A 19,515-nucleotide genomic window follows, 5' to 3' on the forward strand; every position below is an offset into this window, starting at 1 on the left:
TGCCCCCTTAAACTTAAAATCTGGTTGTACCATCTTTAGCAGCAATAACTACAACCAGACTCTTCCGATAACTGGAGATAAGTACTAGGACTTACTACTATGCCGTGGATCATTGTCTTGGTGCATAATCCAGTTGCGCTTGAGTTTCGACTTACAGACTGAAGACCCTGAAGTCCTTTAGGATTTTCAGGTAGAGAGCAGAATTCATATTTCCCTCAACTATTGCAAGTTGCCCAGGCCCTGAAGCAGCAAAGCATCCCCACACCATCACACTACCACCACCATGTTTGACCATAGGTATGATGTTCTTTTTGTGGAATTCTGTGATGTAACGGGACCCCTGTCTTCCAAACAGTTCCACTTTTGACTCATCAAGACACACAACATTCTCCCAAAAGGTTTGAGTATCATAAAGGTGTGCTTTGGCAAAATTCAAATGTGCCTTAATGTTCTTCTGGGTTAGCACTGGTTTTCGCCTCACTTTTTTTTTGCCCAATGTCTTTTTAATAGTGGAGTCATGAACAGTGACCTTTATTGATGCAAGAGAGGCCTGTAGTTCCTTTGATGTTGTCCTTGGCTCTTTCGTGCCTTCCTGGATGAGTCGTTGCTGTGCTCCTGGAGGAATTTTCAAAGGTCGCCCACTCCTGGCAAGGTTCACTACTGTGCCAAGTTTTTTGATTTGGAGATAATGGCCCTCACTCTGGTCCTTTGGAGTCCCAGAGTCTTTGCAGTAGCTTTGTAACCCTTCTCAGACTGATGTATTTTAATCACCTTCTTCCTCATCATTTCTGGAATTTCCTTCAATTTTGGCATAGTTAGTTACTGGGTAAGACCTATAAACCAACTCTATGCTGTTGATTTGATTGAACAGGGTTTGCAGTAATCAGGTCTGGTTGTGTTTAGTCCAGCTGAACCTCATTATGAATGCAGTTTCATAGGGAATTAGTAACTACGGGGGCAAATACATTTCACACAGGCCCAGTTAATACTGGATAACTTTTTTTTTTTACACAAAAATAGAAGAAATACTGTTTCACAGCACTGTATATACCTCTGCCCTGTTCAGATCTTAGTTTAAATTAAAAAAAAAAGTCATGTATGCGATACCTGTATGTATACTACAGCCATCCAAGAAGAGTTTAAAAAGTAGGTTTTAAAGTTCAGGGGTAACAGCTTATACCTTGATTTTAATAAAAGTGTATGTCAAATTAATAAATGTAAACTTAATGTATAGTTTATTTGATGGCATTTTGTTTTTTAGGTGCTCTGGAATGATGAAAGTGCTGTATCCGCCTCCCTTCTCTCGAGTGATCTGTCTTCTTCAAGACCTCAACATACCTCCCCTGATGACAGTTTTGGCACTGAGGTAAACTATATACCAACAATTTTTTTGTCTTTGCAAAGCATTGCTCACTCTATTTTACCCATGATTCCTCTCTATAGGGGGTGCTGCGTATTCACCTGCTGGAGGGACAGAATTTGATACCCAAGGACAACTTGATGGGGGGCATGGTGAAGGGGAAGAGTGACCCCTACATCATCATCAATATTGGATCCAGCACCTTTAAAAGCCGTGTGATTAAGGATACCCTCAACCCCACCTGGAACGAGATGTATGAGGTAGAAATGTTGGGATGTGTAGGTCTGCACTAGTCCAGAATGCCCTTCATTGTCATTTTTGCTTAGTTCATGAATTTCTCTTTTCAGGTGGTATTGACTAATCTCCCTGGTCAAGACTTATCATTAGAGATATTTGACAAAGACATGGACATGAAAGACGACTTCATGGGCAGGTGATGCACTAAAAACATAGCTGGGTTTCTGTTCTACTGTGTTCACACAGCATAGTTAGCATGGTTTTGGTTAATGTTAATGTTTTGCTTCCAGACTGAAGATCAAGCTAAGTGACATTATTACATCCAAACACGTGGATGAGGTGAGTTTTTGCTGATCAGCAAGTTAATATTGAATGCAGTATAGAGGTACATGTATAGTGATCTGAGAAAATGTGTCGCTGTGGCTGAATTTTGGCAAATAGCCAAAAGAGACAAACCTAATTTGGCCAAAATTGTTTTTTTTTTTGTTTGTTTGTTTGTTTTTGTTTTTTAAGAAACCATGAATATGGAAATGTTTTGATTTACTTTTTAATCTTTCCTAGGCTAAATTCCTGCAAATGCTAAGGAGCCAAGTTAACAAATGCTATATTTTAACTGCCTAAAGATATCTAAACAGTCACTGCCAGGCTTTGATCAAATTGGATAGTTGGGCACCATAGTGAAACAGACATAAGCCTAATCAATTCACTTTGAAATCAGGCACCATCTATAAAAATGTCCACAAGGCTTTTACTTTTAAATGTAACCAGTATTTAAAATGTTATAACTTTAGAGCTGCGACAACTAATCGCTAAAATCGATAAGAATCGATTATGAAAATCGTTGTCAAGAATCTCATTATCGATTAGTTGGTCTGCGCGGTACATCTACTTATTACGTTGCTTCTATTCCGAAAACACGCTTCGGAGAGTAAATAAGTTGTGTCCCAAATGACTAGACACTTACACTATGCACTGCGTACTCTACCGTCTAGTGCAGTGTTTCCGCAGACTCCTAGTGGTCAGTGGTATAATTGCAGGGGGTCTGTAGGAAAGTTTTTAAAATGTTTAAATAATACTATATTTTTTTTTGTTAAATATATCAAAATATATTCAAATGAGATGTTTTAAAATTAACCAATTTGGTTATTTGCGTGCATTCACAAATATCACAATCGTTCATTGATGGATTTATTTTAAATTTATTTACAAATGAAATGATAATTTGCAAAAACCTATGAGTGGTAGACAAGTTCAAGTGTCGCATTGATCTATAAAATAAACAAAAGATAATTCAGAGTCAAATTAAATGTCACACCAACAATAAAATGTAATTGAACCTGGTATTTGTACCAGTGGTATTTGAACCAATCCCTGGTGAATGACCGGTTCTACAAGTCAACCAGGGATTGCTAGGACTGTAGAATTCAGTAAAATTTAAGTAAATAAAAAAATGGTACTGTAAGTTTGCCCCGCCCGATCTGATTAATCGGAAAAATAATCTGCCAACTAGTCAATTATGAAAATAATCGTTAGTTGCAGCCCTAATTTACTTACAAAAGAGAAATAAACTTCAGTCCAGGAAAGCCTTTGTGAGCTGACTACTGACGGTACTGACTGCTCTCTCTATCTCAGTGGTTTACTCTGAGTGACGTGAAACATGGTCGTGTTCATCTGAGTCTGGAGTGGCTGCATGGAGTAACCCAGTCGGATAAACTGCAACAGGTAAGAAGACTTTCCTTAACTTCTCCTCTAACGTCAAATGTTATAATCGCTGGGCAACATTATTCTTAAAAGGAACACACTAAGCTGCTTTAATTAATTTTCACTGCAGGTGTTGCAGTACCAGTCTAAGAGCTCCTACATGAACAAGGCAGTACCTGCTGTGGCCTTGTTGTTTGTATATCTGGAGGCTGCCCATGATGTTCCTGTGAGTGTGTTAACATATCAATTCACTAATACTTATCTTACTTTCTCCCTGATTTGAATGACTATATGAACGGAATATGGCCATTTGCTAACACACCAAAATAGTCATAAACAGAATGGCAGTGTACTTTAGTTAACTTAAAAGTTTTATGTCTTTGCTTGGAGAACATATTTGTCATATTTCTTCAAATTGCCAGAATGCCATTCAGAAAGCATATATAACCAGTACCAATTATTCCGGGCTGTAATGTTGATTTCCCTCATGATCTACAAAGTTCTCTTCACATGTCCCTCTTTATTTTACTGGCAGTCACACAGAAAACATAAGTTGCTTGAGTTGTAAAGGCTATGTAGTGACTCCAGAGTGGTGCAGCAGAGAAGACATCACCCTATTGTTGGGAGATCATAAGTTCAAATCATGACAATGCCATAGCCATTCATGGCGAAGAAAGCATAATTTCCTCTGTTGTCCGTTTGGAAGGGATGACAATTCTCTCATCTGTCAATCAGAGCACTACTGATCAATTATAAACCATGCAAATTCTTACTGAAAGCATTTCTGAAGTGTCGCTTCAACTAATGATTAAATCCACAATTCTAGCTACCATGGCAGGATAGATGCTTTAGATTTTTAAAAAATAATAACATTTTGCTTGCTGTGTGCTGTGTTTACTGGGAGTATATTTGAAGAAAAAAGAAAGTAAATTGTGAAATCTGACAGGTTGATTAAAATTCCCATCATAATGACAGCTACATCTGGTATCAAGTCTCACCCTTTATATTTACATATAGCACAATATCATGATTGTGATTTTCTGGGGAAAAACCCCACATATTCTTCCTCCTGCTATTAATTTATAGATGTCCATTATGTGAGTGTCATTGAGGAGAGATTATTAAAGACATCAGCCTGAGAAATTAAGCCTAAACTGATATTTTTAGAAGCATTTTTTTCAGCAGTTTCTTTTCTTTCAGGCTATGATGTATTTTTAATGGACTGCACTTTCAAAAAGTCGTTGCGGGAGTACATCCTCAGTCTATAGAAAACGGAAAGTTTCTGGATGTGATAAGGGAACATTTTACTGTTTACACTTTATTGTTTAAAATTATATTGTTTATGCTGATGTCATGTGATGTATTTTGAACAATATTACTCTAAAACCTTTGCTTAAACCCCGGGCACGGGGGGGCAGCTGGACACACTTCCCCACCAACCAAACAGTATTCACGTGAAGGCTGGTTGATGCACTGTAGAGATATGCGATTGCACAGTTAGCTTCAAGGAAGTCAGATTTACCCTTAAACATATTTCCTCGTTGCAATACAAACATACAAAAGTGCTTCCATGCAGAATTATAAACTAGCCCTGAAATGCTTCATTCTTTTTGTGTGGTTTTTGAATAGTGTCTTTTTTTAATAGTACGGAGAGCAGAGAGATGGGAACTGAGCCCACAGAATGTGTGTCAATTCCAGCTAAATTAAGACAAGATTTGCTATGGGTAAACTAATGTGATAATCACAACAGTGACTGACTGTCATATCAAGGTTAATGTATTTTACAATATATTTGGCTACTAAGGTGTTTATATATAAAAAAAAAATTTTTATCTTCTCAGTTATGGTTCGAGTAATCTAAACATCATTTTAGTCCTTTTTTTAGTCTTATTGCAAAAAATAGAGTCTGCTTTGTCAGCATGCATTGCCCTATTGCCTAAGTTTTAAATTGCATGGCCTAGACACAACTATCTGCTATCACAGCTATCTGGCCTAGACAGAACTACAACTATCTGCCCTAAAACTGCTGCTAAAGAAAACTTCTGAAATGTGAACTGCACACAGGTATTTATAGTAATATGAATAGGTTGCCAGGAAAATAAAATTAAGGACATGCATAAGAAGAGTCTGAATACTGTAACTGTGTATTTTTTTTGTTTTGTTTTTTAACATATATTTTGAACTTACGTCTCAAACTTGTGTGCTTACCGAGACTGTATCTGAGTCATGTTAGCTGTTTAGTTTATTATGGCAAATTGCTGAACTAGACATTCTTAAAATAATATTTTAAACCACAATCATATTAAATTGATTGAGCATATGTGTGTGTGTGTGTGTGTGTGTGTGTGTGTGTGTGTGTGTGTGTCTCTCTGTCTGTGTGTGTGTGTGTGTGTGTGTGTGTGTGTGTGTGTGTGTGTGTAGTTAAAGAAGAGTGGCAAAGAGCCTAAGGTTGGTGCTGAACTTGTTCTAGCAGGGACCACACACAAAACCACGGTGAGAAATTTAGGGTTCTTTGCTATTTTATACATAAAGAAATAGTTGTTATTTTCCAGGTCTCTTAAATGTGTTTCTTTATTTTGATCTTTATGTTACCTGTAAACATTACAAGTAAGCTATCAATTGCCAATTGCTTTGTTTACTGCTAGTAAATTTATACTGTGTGATTGTTCACTACTACTGTATTTCACTTAAAGGTCTTGATCTTATTCTGGATATTATTCATAAATCTTACTATTTAACCAAACTGTAATTTTGAGAACATTTCTCTGCTGGTTTCACTTCAATTAAAGGTGTGTGATCGTACGAGCTCACCCCAGTGGAATGAGGCCTTTCATTTTCTGGTTCATGACCCCAAGAAGGAGGAACTTATTGTGAAGGTATGGAAATATACTCTGTCCCAAATGCTACAATTTTTATCTAGTTATGCAGTGTCCAGTAATATAAGAATATATAGAACCTATATTTCCTTCTTGGTAGTATAACTGGGTGTTCATATGGTGTAGTGTCTTCCCAAGGAACAGTTTATTTCACTGTGACCTTGCTTCTGTTCAATTCCAAAGGTAATTCATATACAGTCATGTGACAAAATAAGTACACCCCATGGAAATGTTTGCTTTTTTGACATATTTGGACAAGCAAACATTTGAACATCTTTGAAACAGTGCTATTAATAAAGTTGATATACCTGAACAAAACCACAAGGAAAATGAGCTTTTTCAATCATTTATTCAACAGAAATATCAATAGATGTGATATTCTTCTGGGGAAAAAGTAAGTACACCCTTGGCCTCAGAAGCTATTATTTCCCCCTTTAGCAGAAAAATGTTTTTGTAGGCATCTTGCATAATTGTCCACCAGGCTTGCTGGAATTTTTGACCACTCTTCCATGCAAAATTCTTTCAGTTGCAAGATGTCTGAGGGTTTTCTCATTTCAAATCCTCCCACAACATTTCAATGGGATTCAAATCCGGGCTTGGCTAGGCCATTCCATAACCTTCTATTTCTTCTTTTTGAGCCATTCCTTGGTGGATTTGCTAGTGTGTTTAGGATCATTATCTTGTTGAAAGGTCCACTTTCGGTTCAACTTCAACTTTTGGACAGATGGCCTCACATTATCTTCAGGCACTCTTTGATATGATGCAGAATTCATAGTTGAATCAATGAACACAAGCCGTCCAGTCCCTGAGGCAATGAAGCAACCCCAAACCGTAAGATTTCACCACCGTGCTTCACAAATTATATGAGGTGCTTCTACTAAAAGCTAAACTTGTCTGCTGTTACTGTGGCCAAACAACTATATCTTTCATTCATTTGTCCAGAGCACATTATTCCAAAAGGCCTGGTCTTTGCCTGTACGCTCATACTATAGTCTCGCAAAGGTGTTTCCTGGCACATCTGCCATGAAGGTCAAATGTGTGCAGTCTGTGCAATCTCTGATTGTAGAAGCACACACTTTGACACCAACAGCTGCAAGACTGCAGGACATCCTGTGATGAAATTTTGGGGTTCTTGGAGACTTCTTTTTGTATCAGACGGTCTGCTTATGGGCTGAATTTGCTGGGCAGTCGTTTGAAATTTGCCCCATTTGTAGATTATTTTCCTTACGTTGGAATGATGTATTTCAAATAATTTAGACATCTTTTTAAATCCCTTGCCAGACTCGTAGGCATACACAACCTTTTTTCTGAAGGCCTTACAGAACTCTTTAGATTTTGGCATGATGATACCTCAATAGCAAAGGGAACACCAGACACTAGATATGAACGGGGTATAAATAAGACAGGTTCCACCTGCACTACCTAAGCAGGTTCTAGCCCTGGCACCCAATCTTGAACACCTGATTCAAATTATATGTATTTGAAGTTGTGATAAATATAGGGGTGTACTTACTTTTCCTATGTGACTGATCTGTTTTATGTTAATTTAATTGTGAAAATTACTATAAAATGTCGATTTTATGTGTCATTTGATAGTGTATCGCCTTTATTAATAGGCAATGTTTCAAGGAGGATCAAATGTTTGCTTGTACAAAAAAAAAAAAAAAAAAAGCCAGAACAATTTCCATGGGGTGTACTTATTTTTTTTCACATGACTGTAATTATATTCATTCTAACCATTAGGCTTATGTTCATAGCAAACACATGATCCTTATTACAAAAGACTCTACCTTCTGTAGACTCTACCTTCCTTTCAAAAATAACATACCATTAACCCATATTTTCTGTTCAGGTCAACACCACTCAGCCATCCATCCATATTCTGTACTGCTTATCCTACACAGGGTTGCAGGGGGAGCCTTGAGCCTATCCCAGGGAACTTATGGCACGAGGCAGGGGGACACCCTGAATGGGGACAGCCCATCGCAGGGCACAATCGCATACATTCACACACTATGGACAATTTGAAAATGCCAATCAGTGTACAACGCATTTGAATGATTTAGGGAACCGGAGTAACCGGGAGAATCCCCTGAGACATGGGAGAAAACTGTGCACGCAGGGTGGAGGTGGGAATCAAACCCCCATCCTTGAGGTGGCAGATGTGCTAACCACTAAGCCACCGTGCCCCCCTACTAACATAATATTTAAAATCAAATTGTATTATAGAGATTCAGAAGTCAGTTTGATTTCAGAAATAAAATAAGTAAAGTGACTAGAAATAGAAATTAGTTTATTAGCCTTTGTTACCATTGTCTTTATCTTATATTTGTACTTTTACCTGTGTACACAAACACTTGCCATTATAATAATCTCAGAAATGTAAAGGGTATTGACATTTGTTAAGACATACTGTTGTATCTAATCAATTGAAGCAGGTGATATTTATTGTGGCCTATAGAATCTTATATAGTCTCATATTAAGATCAAAGACACTATATGGCCAAAACTATGATGACATCCCTCCTAATTGTTGAGTTCAGGTGTTTCAGCCATACTTATTGCTAATAGGTGCATAAAATCCAGCACATAGCCATATAGTCTCTATAGACAAAGAGCTCAGTGACGTTAAACATGACAGTGTCATAGGATGCCACAATGTCATAGGATGTTCTAGTATTATGAAACTGAATTGTATAGAAGCAACAACATTACATAATGTGGGACTGCTAAGTGCTGAAGCATGTAGCACATAAAATTGCCTATCGTCTGTTGCATTACTCAGTATAGAGTTTTAACTGTCTCTGGAAGATGCTAAGAGAACACCAAATGCCTACCAAAATGCATAGTGCCAATTACAGCTGTTACAGCTGCAAATGGGGGACAACTCCATAGTAATGCCAGAGGCTTTAGAATGGGATTTCCAATGTTGTGGATAAAAATGACATGAAATAAACACGAGGGAGATTGAGTATGAGTAAAAATGTAATTTTATTGGTAATTCACAGGACGGGTGGGTGCGTAGTCTGGAGGAGAGTAAGAGGGGGAGGAAAATGGAGTGCGTCCTGGGGACATGGGGAAATCAGGGTGGGTGAAGTGAGCGGACCACTGAGAGTTGGGCGGACTGGTGGGTGAGAAGAGGGACGGATGGTCGGGGCCCGGATCGGAGAAGACAACATCATCATCCTCGGATTGGAAGCTGGAGGGGGGTTCTGGGTCTGACTGTGTAGAAGCGTCAACACGCACGTTCGTGGGGCAGATTCTGTACCGAAGAAGAGGGGGGAACCCCGGATCTCCATTCTTAGGGGGGGTGCTGCGAAGATAGTTAAGTAGCATCATGATATCAGCAGTGAGATGCACAAGCTGGTAATGAGTGTCCAGATCCAGGTCCAAACCCTGATCCAGGTCCAGTAACGGAGAGAGAGGGGACTGACGACGGGCACCGGCACCTAGACACATAGAAGCGGGATTAGGCGGACATTGACAGATTGGAATTACGAGCAATTTAAGAGCAGTAATAGTCAAAAAAAGTCAAAAAGAAGTGTACGAGCTGAGGAGTGCTAAAACACACACACACACACTCGTGCAGTCAAGGGCGGGCAAGTAGACACAACACACATGAATAACTTTAATAATATCTTATAGTGATAGAGAAACTCTATAAAAAACAGAATAGTAGCATATGCAGGACAGTAGAACTGTAATGATATTAAGAAGTTGGAAGTACAGTAAACCGCTTTTCAAGTAGTATAAATATATATAAACTAAGAAACATAGTGCAAATATGAAAATAAATTATAAACGAGAAATACAGGAAAAAAAGGAAAATATGACTTACTCATGATTCAGATGGTGAAGATTCTCGTCTCGCAAGGAAAGCCTTAATTTTTAGAGAACCATGAAGAAAGCCAGTTATAAGGGTGGCTGCCCCCCCCCCCCCCCCCTCGAGATAACGATAAGACCAAGGTCCCTCCCGGTTGTTTAGTCGTCTTGCTTACGTCATTTTTTTAACCTAGGGAAATAGGAATCCTGGTTTTTGAAAACCTAGGTAAAAGAGAATCCTGGTTTTTGAAAACCTAGGTAAAAGAGAATCCTGGTTTTTGAAGACCTAGGTAAATGGGAATCTTGGTTTTTGACAACCTAGGTAACTAGAAACCCTGGGTTTTTGTTTCCTGGGTTGTTGGAAATGCCTGGGTTCTGATTTTATGTGTAAAGTAAAACCCCTGGTTTCAATTCTATGGGTAAGTGAAATAGGCCTTTTCTGGAAACCTATGGGTTATCTAGTGTGTAAGTACAGTATAAATACTGGAGCTTAAGCTCAGGGTATTGGGATCACTTTTGAGAATTCTCATCGGTGTGGATCTCGTGTGGTGGAATGGAACAATAAAGCTGGACCCTTGCTTCTTCTCACTCACGGCTGGTGTGTTTTTTCTATCTCCAACTGGGCTCAGAGGTAGATGTGAGTATTGGCTTCTAAGTTGAGTTTTAAATGTTTTTGGGTAATAGGCTAAATTCGAGCCAACACCAACAAGCTAATATAAGTGTGATGGTCAGGTGTCCATATACGTTTGGCCATATAGTGTAAATTAGTCTTACATTCAATGTTACCATGGATGTCTTAGATTAAGATTTAGGACCTTTAAATTATATAGTTACTTCTTATTATAAATTTCTTTTTAATGACTCTCAAAATGGTGCCTTGTTGAACCAATATCATGTGGTGGAGAACTAATATAATGTAGCGATCTGCACCAATTATTGTTAAATGTTGAATTTTCCTTTATAGTTGTCACACTGCTGGGACTTCTCACTTGGCTCTGTGGTGATTCCTATAAGAGAGCTTCTCTCCCAACCAAATCTGCTGCTGGACCAATGGCTAAATTTGGATGGAGCTTCACCTCAGAGTCAGATCCTGCTGAGGGCACAGCTTAAGGTATATATCACAGGCCAATTCATAGGACTAGTGAGTACTAGTCCTTGCTGAGCCTTACTGGCATCAGCCAAAGAGAAGGTACACTATCTATTTATATATGCACATATATTTATAAAATATTAATCTTAGCAATATCTTAGCTTGTAGTATTTTACTTGATTTGTGTAAGGTTAGGCTCTGGGTATAGGTGAGGATCCATGTGCAGTAACATTTATTAACAGAGTGGTAAAATAATTGTAACTCAGGCAAGAGTCAAACAATGAGAAACACAATATCATCAAACTGAGGGCAAACCAAAACCAAGAGGCAAGTATCAGAAGACAGCCATACCCATTCAGCAAACCCATAAATTACACAAACAGTGAGATTGGGAATACTTTGCATGTGTGGGGCTTATACTGTATATTATACTATAGGAAGTATCCCAGAAGTGGTGAGCTAGCAGCTAGGTTAATACCAAGGTGAGGGTGACTTCTGTATAATGTCTTGGGCTGTCTTTATAGTGTCTTGGACTGGTGTAACAATTCGAATCACTGCTGTCATTCTATGTGATATTACAATATGTAGAAGTATATCATTGTGTGTGGATTGATATACATTTTGTTATTCCATTTGGGTTTTGTTACCTGTTTAACAAAACTAGGGGTGAAAAAAATATCTATAGGTTATGCACATTTATTTAATTAGATATTGCTGTTATTGCATTTGGATTTGGATTTCAACTTATAAAAGTGCAGTATCAACACCATTATCAGATGAATTTATTCTCTATAGATTTATTGATGGTAATCCAGTTTTATTTATTCAATGACTGGTCAATAGTGAGTTAAATGAATTCTGAATATAAACTATGAATCTTGTTTGTAAGGTGTAATATATTGCTGCTTTTTCTTGCTAAAACATTACCTGATGGAGTGGTAGTACGTGAAAGAAAGGAGGCAAAAAGCCTTTGTCACATATACATACAGTATAATGAAAAATTTTCTATGCAAATCTGACTCATTAGGAAGTTGAGTTAGTTATAATATAGTGCCCCTGGAGTGGAGAGGCTTAAGGGCCCAAAAGTACAGCTTAGGCAGTTCCAGGGCTTGAATGGATTCTTGATTTTTCCTTCTTTTAAAATAAATGCAGTTTTTTTCACCCCACCTGACGCACAGGAAAGGTGAGAATCACTCATTTGCTGTGCACGTTCACACATGCAAGAAATTTCAACAAAGTCACAAAGGGGTGCTATATTTGTAGTATGTCATTCTGCCATACAGCCATCATTCTTTTCTCACACGCATCAGACCACAAGTACACCATATGGAGCTATCTGCTAGGCAGCTTCCAGGACATTCTTCCAAGTTTACAATGACCAGGAGGTTAAAATGCCATGTTTAACTCTGACCTCAGCAGTGTCTGAGGCTGGGTCTGCTAGATTGCAGAGACTGCTGACAGGCTCTAAACTAGCTGCAGTAGCCACTCTTAAAATAGTGGCAGTCAGAGTTGACTTCTTGTCTGTTAGAGGAAGCATGTGCTAGGCTTCAATCTCCCTGCTTGGTATCTGTTCTGTTATAGGGGAGAGCTAGATTTCGGGTAGGAATTGGCAAATGACCAAATGAGAAAATGGGGTAAAAAAAATTATAAGTATTATAATAAAAAATATATATGATAAAGTAATATTTTAATATTATAAATAAAATTTTTTTAGTTATTTTCACAGCTGGAGATATGAGCTTTTCAGAATTCCCCAAAAGCCACAAATAGACATGTGTTAGTTAGTTAGTTACAGTTAGTTACAGTTACATTTATATAACGCTTTTCTCAACATGCTTTACATAGTATGGGGGGGAATCTCCTCAACCACCACTAGTGTGTAGCACCCACTTGGATGATGCGACGGCAGACATAGTGCGGCAGAACACCCACCAAACAACAGCTAATGGTGGAGAGGAGAGATTGATGTAGCCAATTCAGGAATGGGGATTATTAGGGGGCCATGATAGATGTGTATGTCTTAGCGAGAGGAACCCAAGGTATAGCTTGCTAGAGACATAAGAATTTTGTAATGGAAAGGGGTCTACATTGGAGCAGTGCCCCATCGTACATTTGCTTTACAGGCTGGGGAGCAGTGTGATATACCAGGTAGGAACATAACCCATGTGCCACTGTGTAAGATCAGAACACTTAAATCAGCTGTATTTGAGGGTAGTTCCTCTGGCTCTAAAATTATTTTTTTTTACTGGTTTTGATATGTCATGGAAATCCACCTGTAAGAATTTGAAGAGACAGAACTCAGAAAGATTTTATTATAAAAATTTTATTAGCAAAATTTTTGAGAATTGAGAAGCACTCTGAAACAAGTCAAGAGCACTTTTACTGAGGCTCCATTACATTGATAATTATAGGGTTTTCTTAGACATGACTCAATATCATAATCACATGCTCTTACAAAAACAGGATTGCATATTTAGAAAACAGGATCTTCAAAAACTGCTTACATGACAGTACAGAGGATGCATAAATTAAAATAGAAAATGTGTCTTTGTCACACTGCCCCTTGTATATCAAAAATTGTACAATGCCAGAAACAACACCTGGGTCACTCCACCTGGGTCACTCTATACTTAATGTTGTAATAAGTTGAAAGCAGGAATAGAACAACACTCATGCGCTCATGTTTCTTGAGTTAAATAATACAGAAGTTCACATTTAATACATTTTTACATTCTTTATGTGAATAGATGTTCAAATATTAGTTCACATTATCAAGCAAATACTGATTCATTGCCATTATTGATTATAAGTAAATTTTATCACCACACTTATCACCGTTCTCATTAGTCCCAAGGAGAGTACTGTTCCTCATGAAATTGTTGTCATATGTTATCCAGGTGTTTCTCACCACCCCTGCCGGTTAGGGAGAGATAATTAGTTACATTATATGGACAAAAGTATGTGGACACCTGACTGGTGAACATCCAATTCCAAAACCATGAGCATTAATATGCAGTTGTTCCCCTTTTGCTGCTATAACAGCCTCCACATTTCTGGAAAGGCTTTCCATTAGATTATGGACTGTGGCTGTGGGGATTTGTGGCCATTGATCCAGAAGAACTCAAGAGGTCGGGTCCTGATACCAGGCAGGAAGCCCTGGTATACAGTTGTCATTCCACTTCAGCCCAAAGGTGTTCAGTGCAATTAAGATCAGGGCTTTGTGCAGGCTGACTTTCGCACCAGCCTTGGCAAACCATGTCTTCATGGATCTTTTTATGCACAGGGGCATTGTCATGCTGGAACACGTTTGGGCCCCTTGGTTCCAGTGAAGGGATATCTTAATGCTACAGCATACGAAGACATTATATACAATTGCATTCTACCAACAATGTGGCAACAAATTTGGGGAAGGCCCACATATGGGTGTCCACATACTTTTGGCCATATTGTGTATATAAGTGTGTGTGGAAGCGGGGGTGTGCTTCTGTGTTGCTGTGAGTGGAGGCAAGGATAAAAAGGAGAGAGACAAGTGTCTGGAAAAACAGAGAGAGACAGCCAACACAGAGATGTGTGCGTGTGTGTACATGTTTGATTTAGCTGAAAAGCTAAATCATATATCATATCAAAGCACTGAAAAGCAAAAGTAAATTTGTGAATAATGCCGCTTTTGAGTTACTCCAAGCCTGCCTCCTACTTACTCTTTCTCAACCCGGTATAAGTGTCACTGTGTGGTTCTACAAACCTTGGATAAATGCCAAGGTTAATTATCTTTCAGATCTGGTGCCGCCTCTGTGAGAACTCTGTAAGAAGGTTCTAGGGAAAAGTGGCTGTATGACTGTAGTATTTATTACAAATACTACATGTTGATTATTGTATTACAAGACTACTTTTTTGAAAGTGCTTGGTATACATGTCTAGGTGATCCTCACTGCCCTTGAGAGTAACCAGGCTTCATAAAACCACAGTTACATATGTAACGAGTATTTTATATTGCGAATTAGACAATAATGAGTAAGATAGTTTAGGAGGTTTAGAAATATTTTTTATGAATTTTAATGTTTAACATCCTAGATCCTGTGCCCTAAAGTGACAGAGGGTTCCACAGAGAACACAGAGACTGCTGTACCGAAGACCACCTCCAAGGACAGCAAAACTGAGGAAGAGCTAGTTCAAAAGTGAGAATGGACACACAAACTCCCCACATGCACCTCCCCAAAGATAACCATCAACACTCATTAATCCCTGCTTATTTTTTAACTCATACTCATGAGTATTGTAGCATCTATTGTTAAAGGTAAAGGCACAAATTGTGTGTGTGTGTGTGTGTGTGTGTGTGTATTTGATCCTAAGGTCAAGTGAGCTATTGGTTCCCATCACTATAACCTCTTCTGTAACTGCTCCTGATAAGAATGGAAAGGAGAAAGTGAAGGAGAAAGAGAAGGAGAGTGAGAAACCTCCAGAGGACATCTCCTCAAGTGATGTTCAACCTCCACATACGAGCCCAGATCCCAACTTTGGCACTGAGGTGAGGAAAAATGGCAGGAGATCTGGTAATTTTACAGTGTTTCAAACAAGGACTGGTTGAGAGAACACAAAAGAAGGGTCATAGGTCAAAGAGAGAAACTTTGCTTGTAAGTGAAGTACAATTTACAGTGCAGCCGGAAAGTATTCACAACGCTTCACTTTTTCCACATTTTGTTATGTTACAGCCGTATTCCAAAATATATTAAATTCATTATTTTCTTCAAAATTCTACAAACAATACTCCATAATAACAACGTGAAAGAAGTTTGTTTGAAATCTTTGCAAATTTATTAAAAGTAAAAAACAAAAAAAGCACATATACATAAGTATTCACAGCCTTTGCCATGACACTCAAAGTTGAGCTCAGGTGCATTCTGTTTCCACTGATCATCCTTGAGATGTTTCTCCACTTGATTGGAGTCCACCTGTGTACACCTGTGTAAATTCAGTTGATTGGACATGATTTGGAAAGGCACACACCTGTCTATATAAGGTCCCACAGTTAACAATGCATGTCAGAGCACAAACCAAGCCATGAAGTCCAAGGAATTGTCTGTAGACCTCCGAGACAGGATTGTACCGAGGCACAGATCTGGGGAAGGGTACAGAAACATTTCTGCAGCATCGAAGGTCCCAATGAGCACTGTGGCTTCCAACATCCGTAAATGGAAGAAGTTTGGAACCAGCAGGACTCTTCCTAGAGCTGGCCACCCGGCCAAACTGAGCGATTGGGGGAGAAGGGCCTTAGTCGGGGAGGTGACCAAAAACCCGTTGGTCACTCTGACAGAGCTCCAGTGTGTCTCTGTGGAGAGAGGAGAACCTTCCAGAAGAACAACCATCTCTACAGCAGTCCACCAATCAGGCCTGTATGGTAGAGTGGCCAGACAGAAGCCACTCCTCAGTAAAAGGTACATGACAGTCCGCCTGAAGGACTCTCAGACCATGAGAAACAAAATTCTCTGGTCTGATGAAACAAAGATTGAACTCTTTGGCCTGAATGGCAAGCGTCATGTCTGGAGGAAACCAGGCACCACTCATCACCTGGCCAATACCATCCCTACAGTAAAGCATGGTGGTGGCAGCATCATGCTGTGGGGATGTTTTCAGCTGCAGGAACTGGGAGACTAGTTAGGATCGAGGGAATAGATGAATGCAGCAATATGCAGAGACATCCTTGATGAAAACCTGCTCCAGAGCTCTCTGGACCTCAGACTGGGGCGAAGGGTTCGTCTTCCAACAGGACAATGAGCCTAAGCACACAGCCAAGATAACAAAGGAGTGGCTACAGGACAACTCTGTGCATGTCCTTGAGTGGCCCATCCAGAGCAAAGACTTGACCCCGATTGAACATCTCTGGAGAAATCTGAAAATGGCTGTGCACCGACGCTCCCCATCCAACCTGATGGAGCTTGAGAGGTCCTGCAGCGAAGAATGGGAGAAACTGCCCAAAAATAAGTGTGCCAAGCTTGTAGCATCATTCTCAAAAAGACTTGAGTCTGTAATTGGTGCCAAAGGTGCTTCAACAAAGTATTGTGCAAAGGCTGTGAATACTTATGTATATGTGCTTTTTTTGTTTTTTGTTTTTAATAAATTTGCAAAGATTTCAAACAAACTTCTTTCACGTTGTCATTATGGGGTATTATTTGTAGAATTTTGAGGAAAATAATGAATTTAATCCATTTTGGAATAAGGCTGTAACATAACAAAATGTGGGAAAAGTGAAACCCTGTGAATACTTTCCGGATGCACTGTAAAAGAAAACATGATTCATCAGACCAGGCCAACTTCTTCCATTGCTCCAAGGTCCAGTTCTGTTGCTCACATGCCCATTGTAGGCTCTTCCGGCAGTAGACATGGGTCAGTATGGGCACGCTGACCGGTCTGCGGCTACACAGTCCCATTTTCAGCTTGCCAACTTTTTCAGCAATTTGTGCTACAGTAGCTCTTCTGTGGGATCAGACCAGACAGGCTTCACTCCCCATGCACATAAATATGCCTTGTGCGGCCATGACCCTGGTCTCAGTTCACCAGTTGTCCTCCTTTGGACCGCTTTTGGTAGGTAACCAGTGCATACTGGGAACATCCCACAAGACCTGCCATTTTGGAGATGCTCTGACCCGGTCCTCTAGCCCATTATTCCTGTTTCCAACACATCAACAGAGAACTGTCTCTTCATTTGCTGCCTAATACAGTGGTGCTTGAAAGTTTGTGAAAATGTTCTATTCTTCTGCATATATATGACCTAAAACATCATTCAATTTTCAGACCTAAAAGTCCTAAAAATAGATAAAGAGAACCCAAATAAACAAATCACACAAAAATATTATACTTGGTCATTTGACTTGGCCATTCCAAAACATTAACTTTATTTTTCTTTAACCATTATTTGGTAGAACAACTTGTGTGCTTAGGGTCGTGACACACTTTCTCTTGAGATTCAGTTCATGGACAGATGTCCTGACCTTTTTCTTTAGAATTCGTTGGTATAATTCAGAATTCATTGTTCCATCAATGATGACAAGACATCCAGGCCCAGATGCAGCAAAACAGGCCCAAACCTGATACTACCACCACCATGTTTCACAGATGGGATAAGGTTCTTATGTTGGAATGGAGTGTTTAACTTTCTCCAAACATAATACTTCTCATTTAAACTAAAAAGTTCTGTTTTGGTCTCATCTGTCCACAATTTTTCCATTAACCTTCTGGCTTGCCCATGTGATTTTTAGCAAACTGCAGTTGGGCTTCAATATTATTTTTGGAGAGCAGTGGTTTTCTCCTTGCAACCCTGCCATGCACACCATTGTTGTTCACTGTTCTCCTGATGGTGGACTTATGAATTTTAACATTAGCCAATGTGACAGCCTTTAGTTGCTTAGACATTACATGGGGTTCCTTTGTGACCTCATGTACTTTTACACGTCTTTCTGTTAGAGCGATCTTTGTTGATCTTTGTTATATCACAAACAATGGTCTTGAATTTCCTCAATTTGTACACAGTCTGTGTGACTGTGAATTGGTGGAGTCCAGACTCTTTAGAGATGGTTTAGTAACCTTTCCAGCCTGATGAGCATCAACAACTCTTTTTCTGAGGTCTTCTTTTGTGCCATGATACACTTCCACAAACGCGTGTTGTTAAGATCAGACTTGGATAGATCCCCGTTCTTTAAATAAAATAGGGCACTCCCATACACCTAATTGTCATCCACTTAATTTCACCTTCAAATTAACTGCTAATCTTAGAGGTTCACATACTTTTGCCACTCACAGATATATAATATTGGATCATTTTCATCAATAAATAAATTACCAGACATTATATTGTTTATTTTTTTGTATTTACATTTGTTTAATTGGGTTCTCTTTCTACTTTTAGGACTTGTGTGAAAATGAGGTTTTAGGTCATATTTATGCAGAAATATAGAAAATTCTAAGCACCGCGGTATATCCCCCCCCCTTGACAGGTGTAACAAGATAATCAATGTTATGCACTTCACCTGTCCGTGGTTTTAATGTTATGGTACATGGTGCCCTGTGATGGACTGGTGTCCCATTCAGGATGTATTCCTACTTTAGGACCAGTACGCACAGGATGTCTCCAAATCCTCTGCAACCCTGACCAGGATAAACCAGTTATTGAAAGCGAGAGACATAGTGAATGAGTGCTGATGAAGATAACAGTAGGCAAAATCAGCAAATATCAGCAAAAAATCAGCAATATCAGCAAAATCCTAATGATATCCTTCTGTTGGTGTTGTGATTTGCAAGCACACAAAGCCATTCATATGTGCAGAGCAGTTACTCAAGTTCGTAGAGAAGCTTCTGTACATAAGTGTACTTCTGTTCTGCGTGTGCTCGGCAGCAACACACTCACTCTTTGTGATCACTCACTCATGGGGCTACAC

The 19,515-nt window shown here is 39.1% G+C and overlaps 1 protein-coding gene across 1 annotated transcript in view; it reads left to right on the forward strand.

Moving 5' to 3' along the window:
* esyt1b (extended synaptotagmin-like protein 1b) overlaps positions 1-19,515 on the forward strand; it is a 112,188-nt gene that overhangs the window by 43,444 nt on the left and 49,229 nt on the right. The window contains exons 17-27 of the mRNA XM_017479506.3: positions 1,262-1,366; positions 1,444-1,620; positions 1,708-1,793; positions 1,888-1,936; positions 3,230-3,319; positions 3,429-3,524; positions 5,720-5,791; positions 6,088-6,174; positions 10,961-11,107; positions 15,158-15,261; positions 15,437-15,611. Coding sequence (XP_017334995.1) covers positions 1,262-1,366; positions 1,444-1,620; positions 1,708-1,793; positions 1,888-1,936; positions 3,230-3,319; positions 3,429-3,524; positions 5,720-5,791; positions 6,088-6,174; positions 10,961-11,107; positions 15,158-15,261; positions 15,437-15,611 — 1,188 coding nt within the window. The remainder of the gene's footprint in view (positions 1-1,261; positions 1,367-1,443; positions 1,621-1,707; positions 1,794-1,887; positions 1,937-3,229; positions 3,320-3,428; positions 3,525-5,719; positions 5,792-6,087; positions 6,175-10,960; positions 11,108-15,157; positions 15,262-15,436; positions 15,612-19,515) is intronic.

The sequence above is a fragment of the Ictalurus punctatus genome, chromosome 11 (assembly GCF_001660625.3).
Source record: "Ictalurus punctatus breed USDA103 chromosome 11, Coco_2.0, whole genome shotgun sequence".
NCBI lineage: Eukaryota > Metazoa > Chordata > Actinopteri > Siluriformes > Ictaluridae > Ictalurus > Ictalurus punctatus.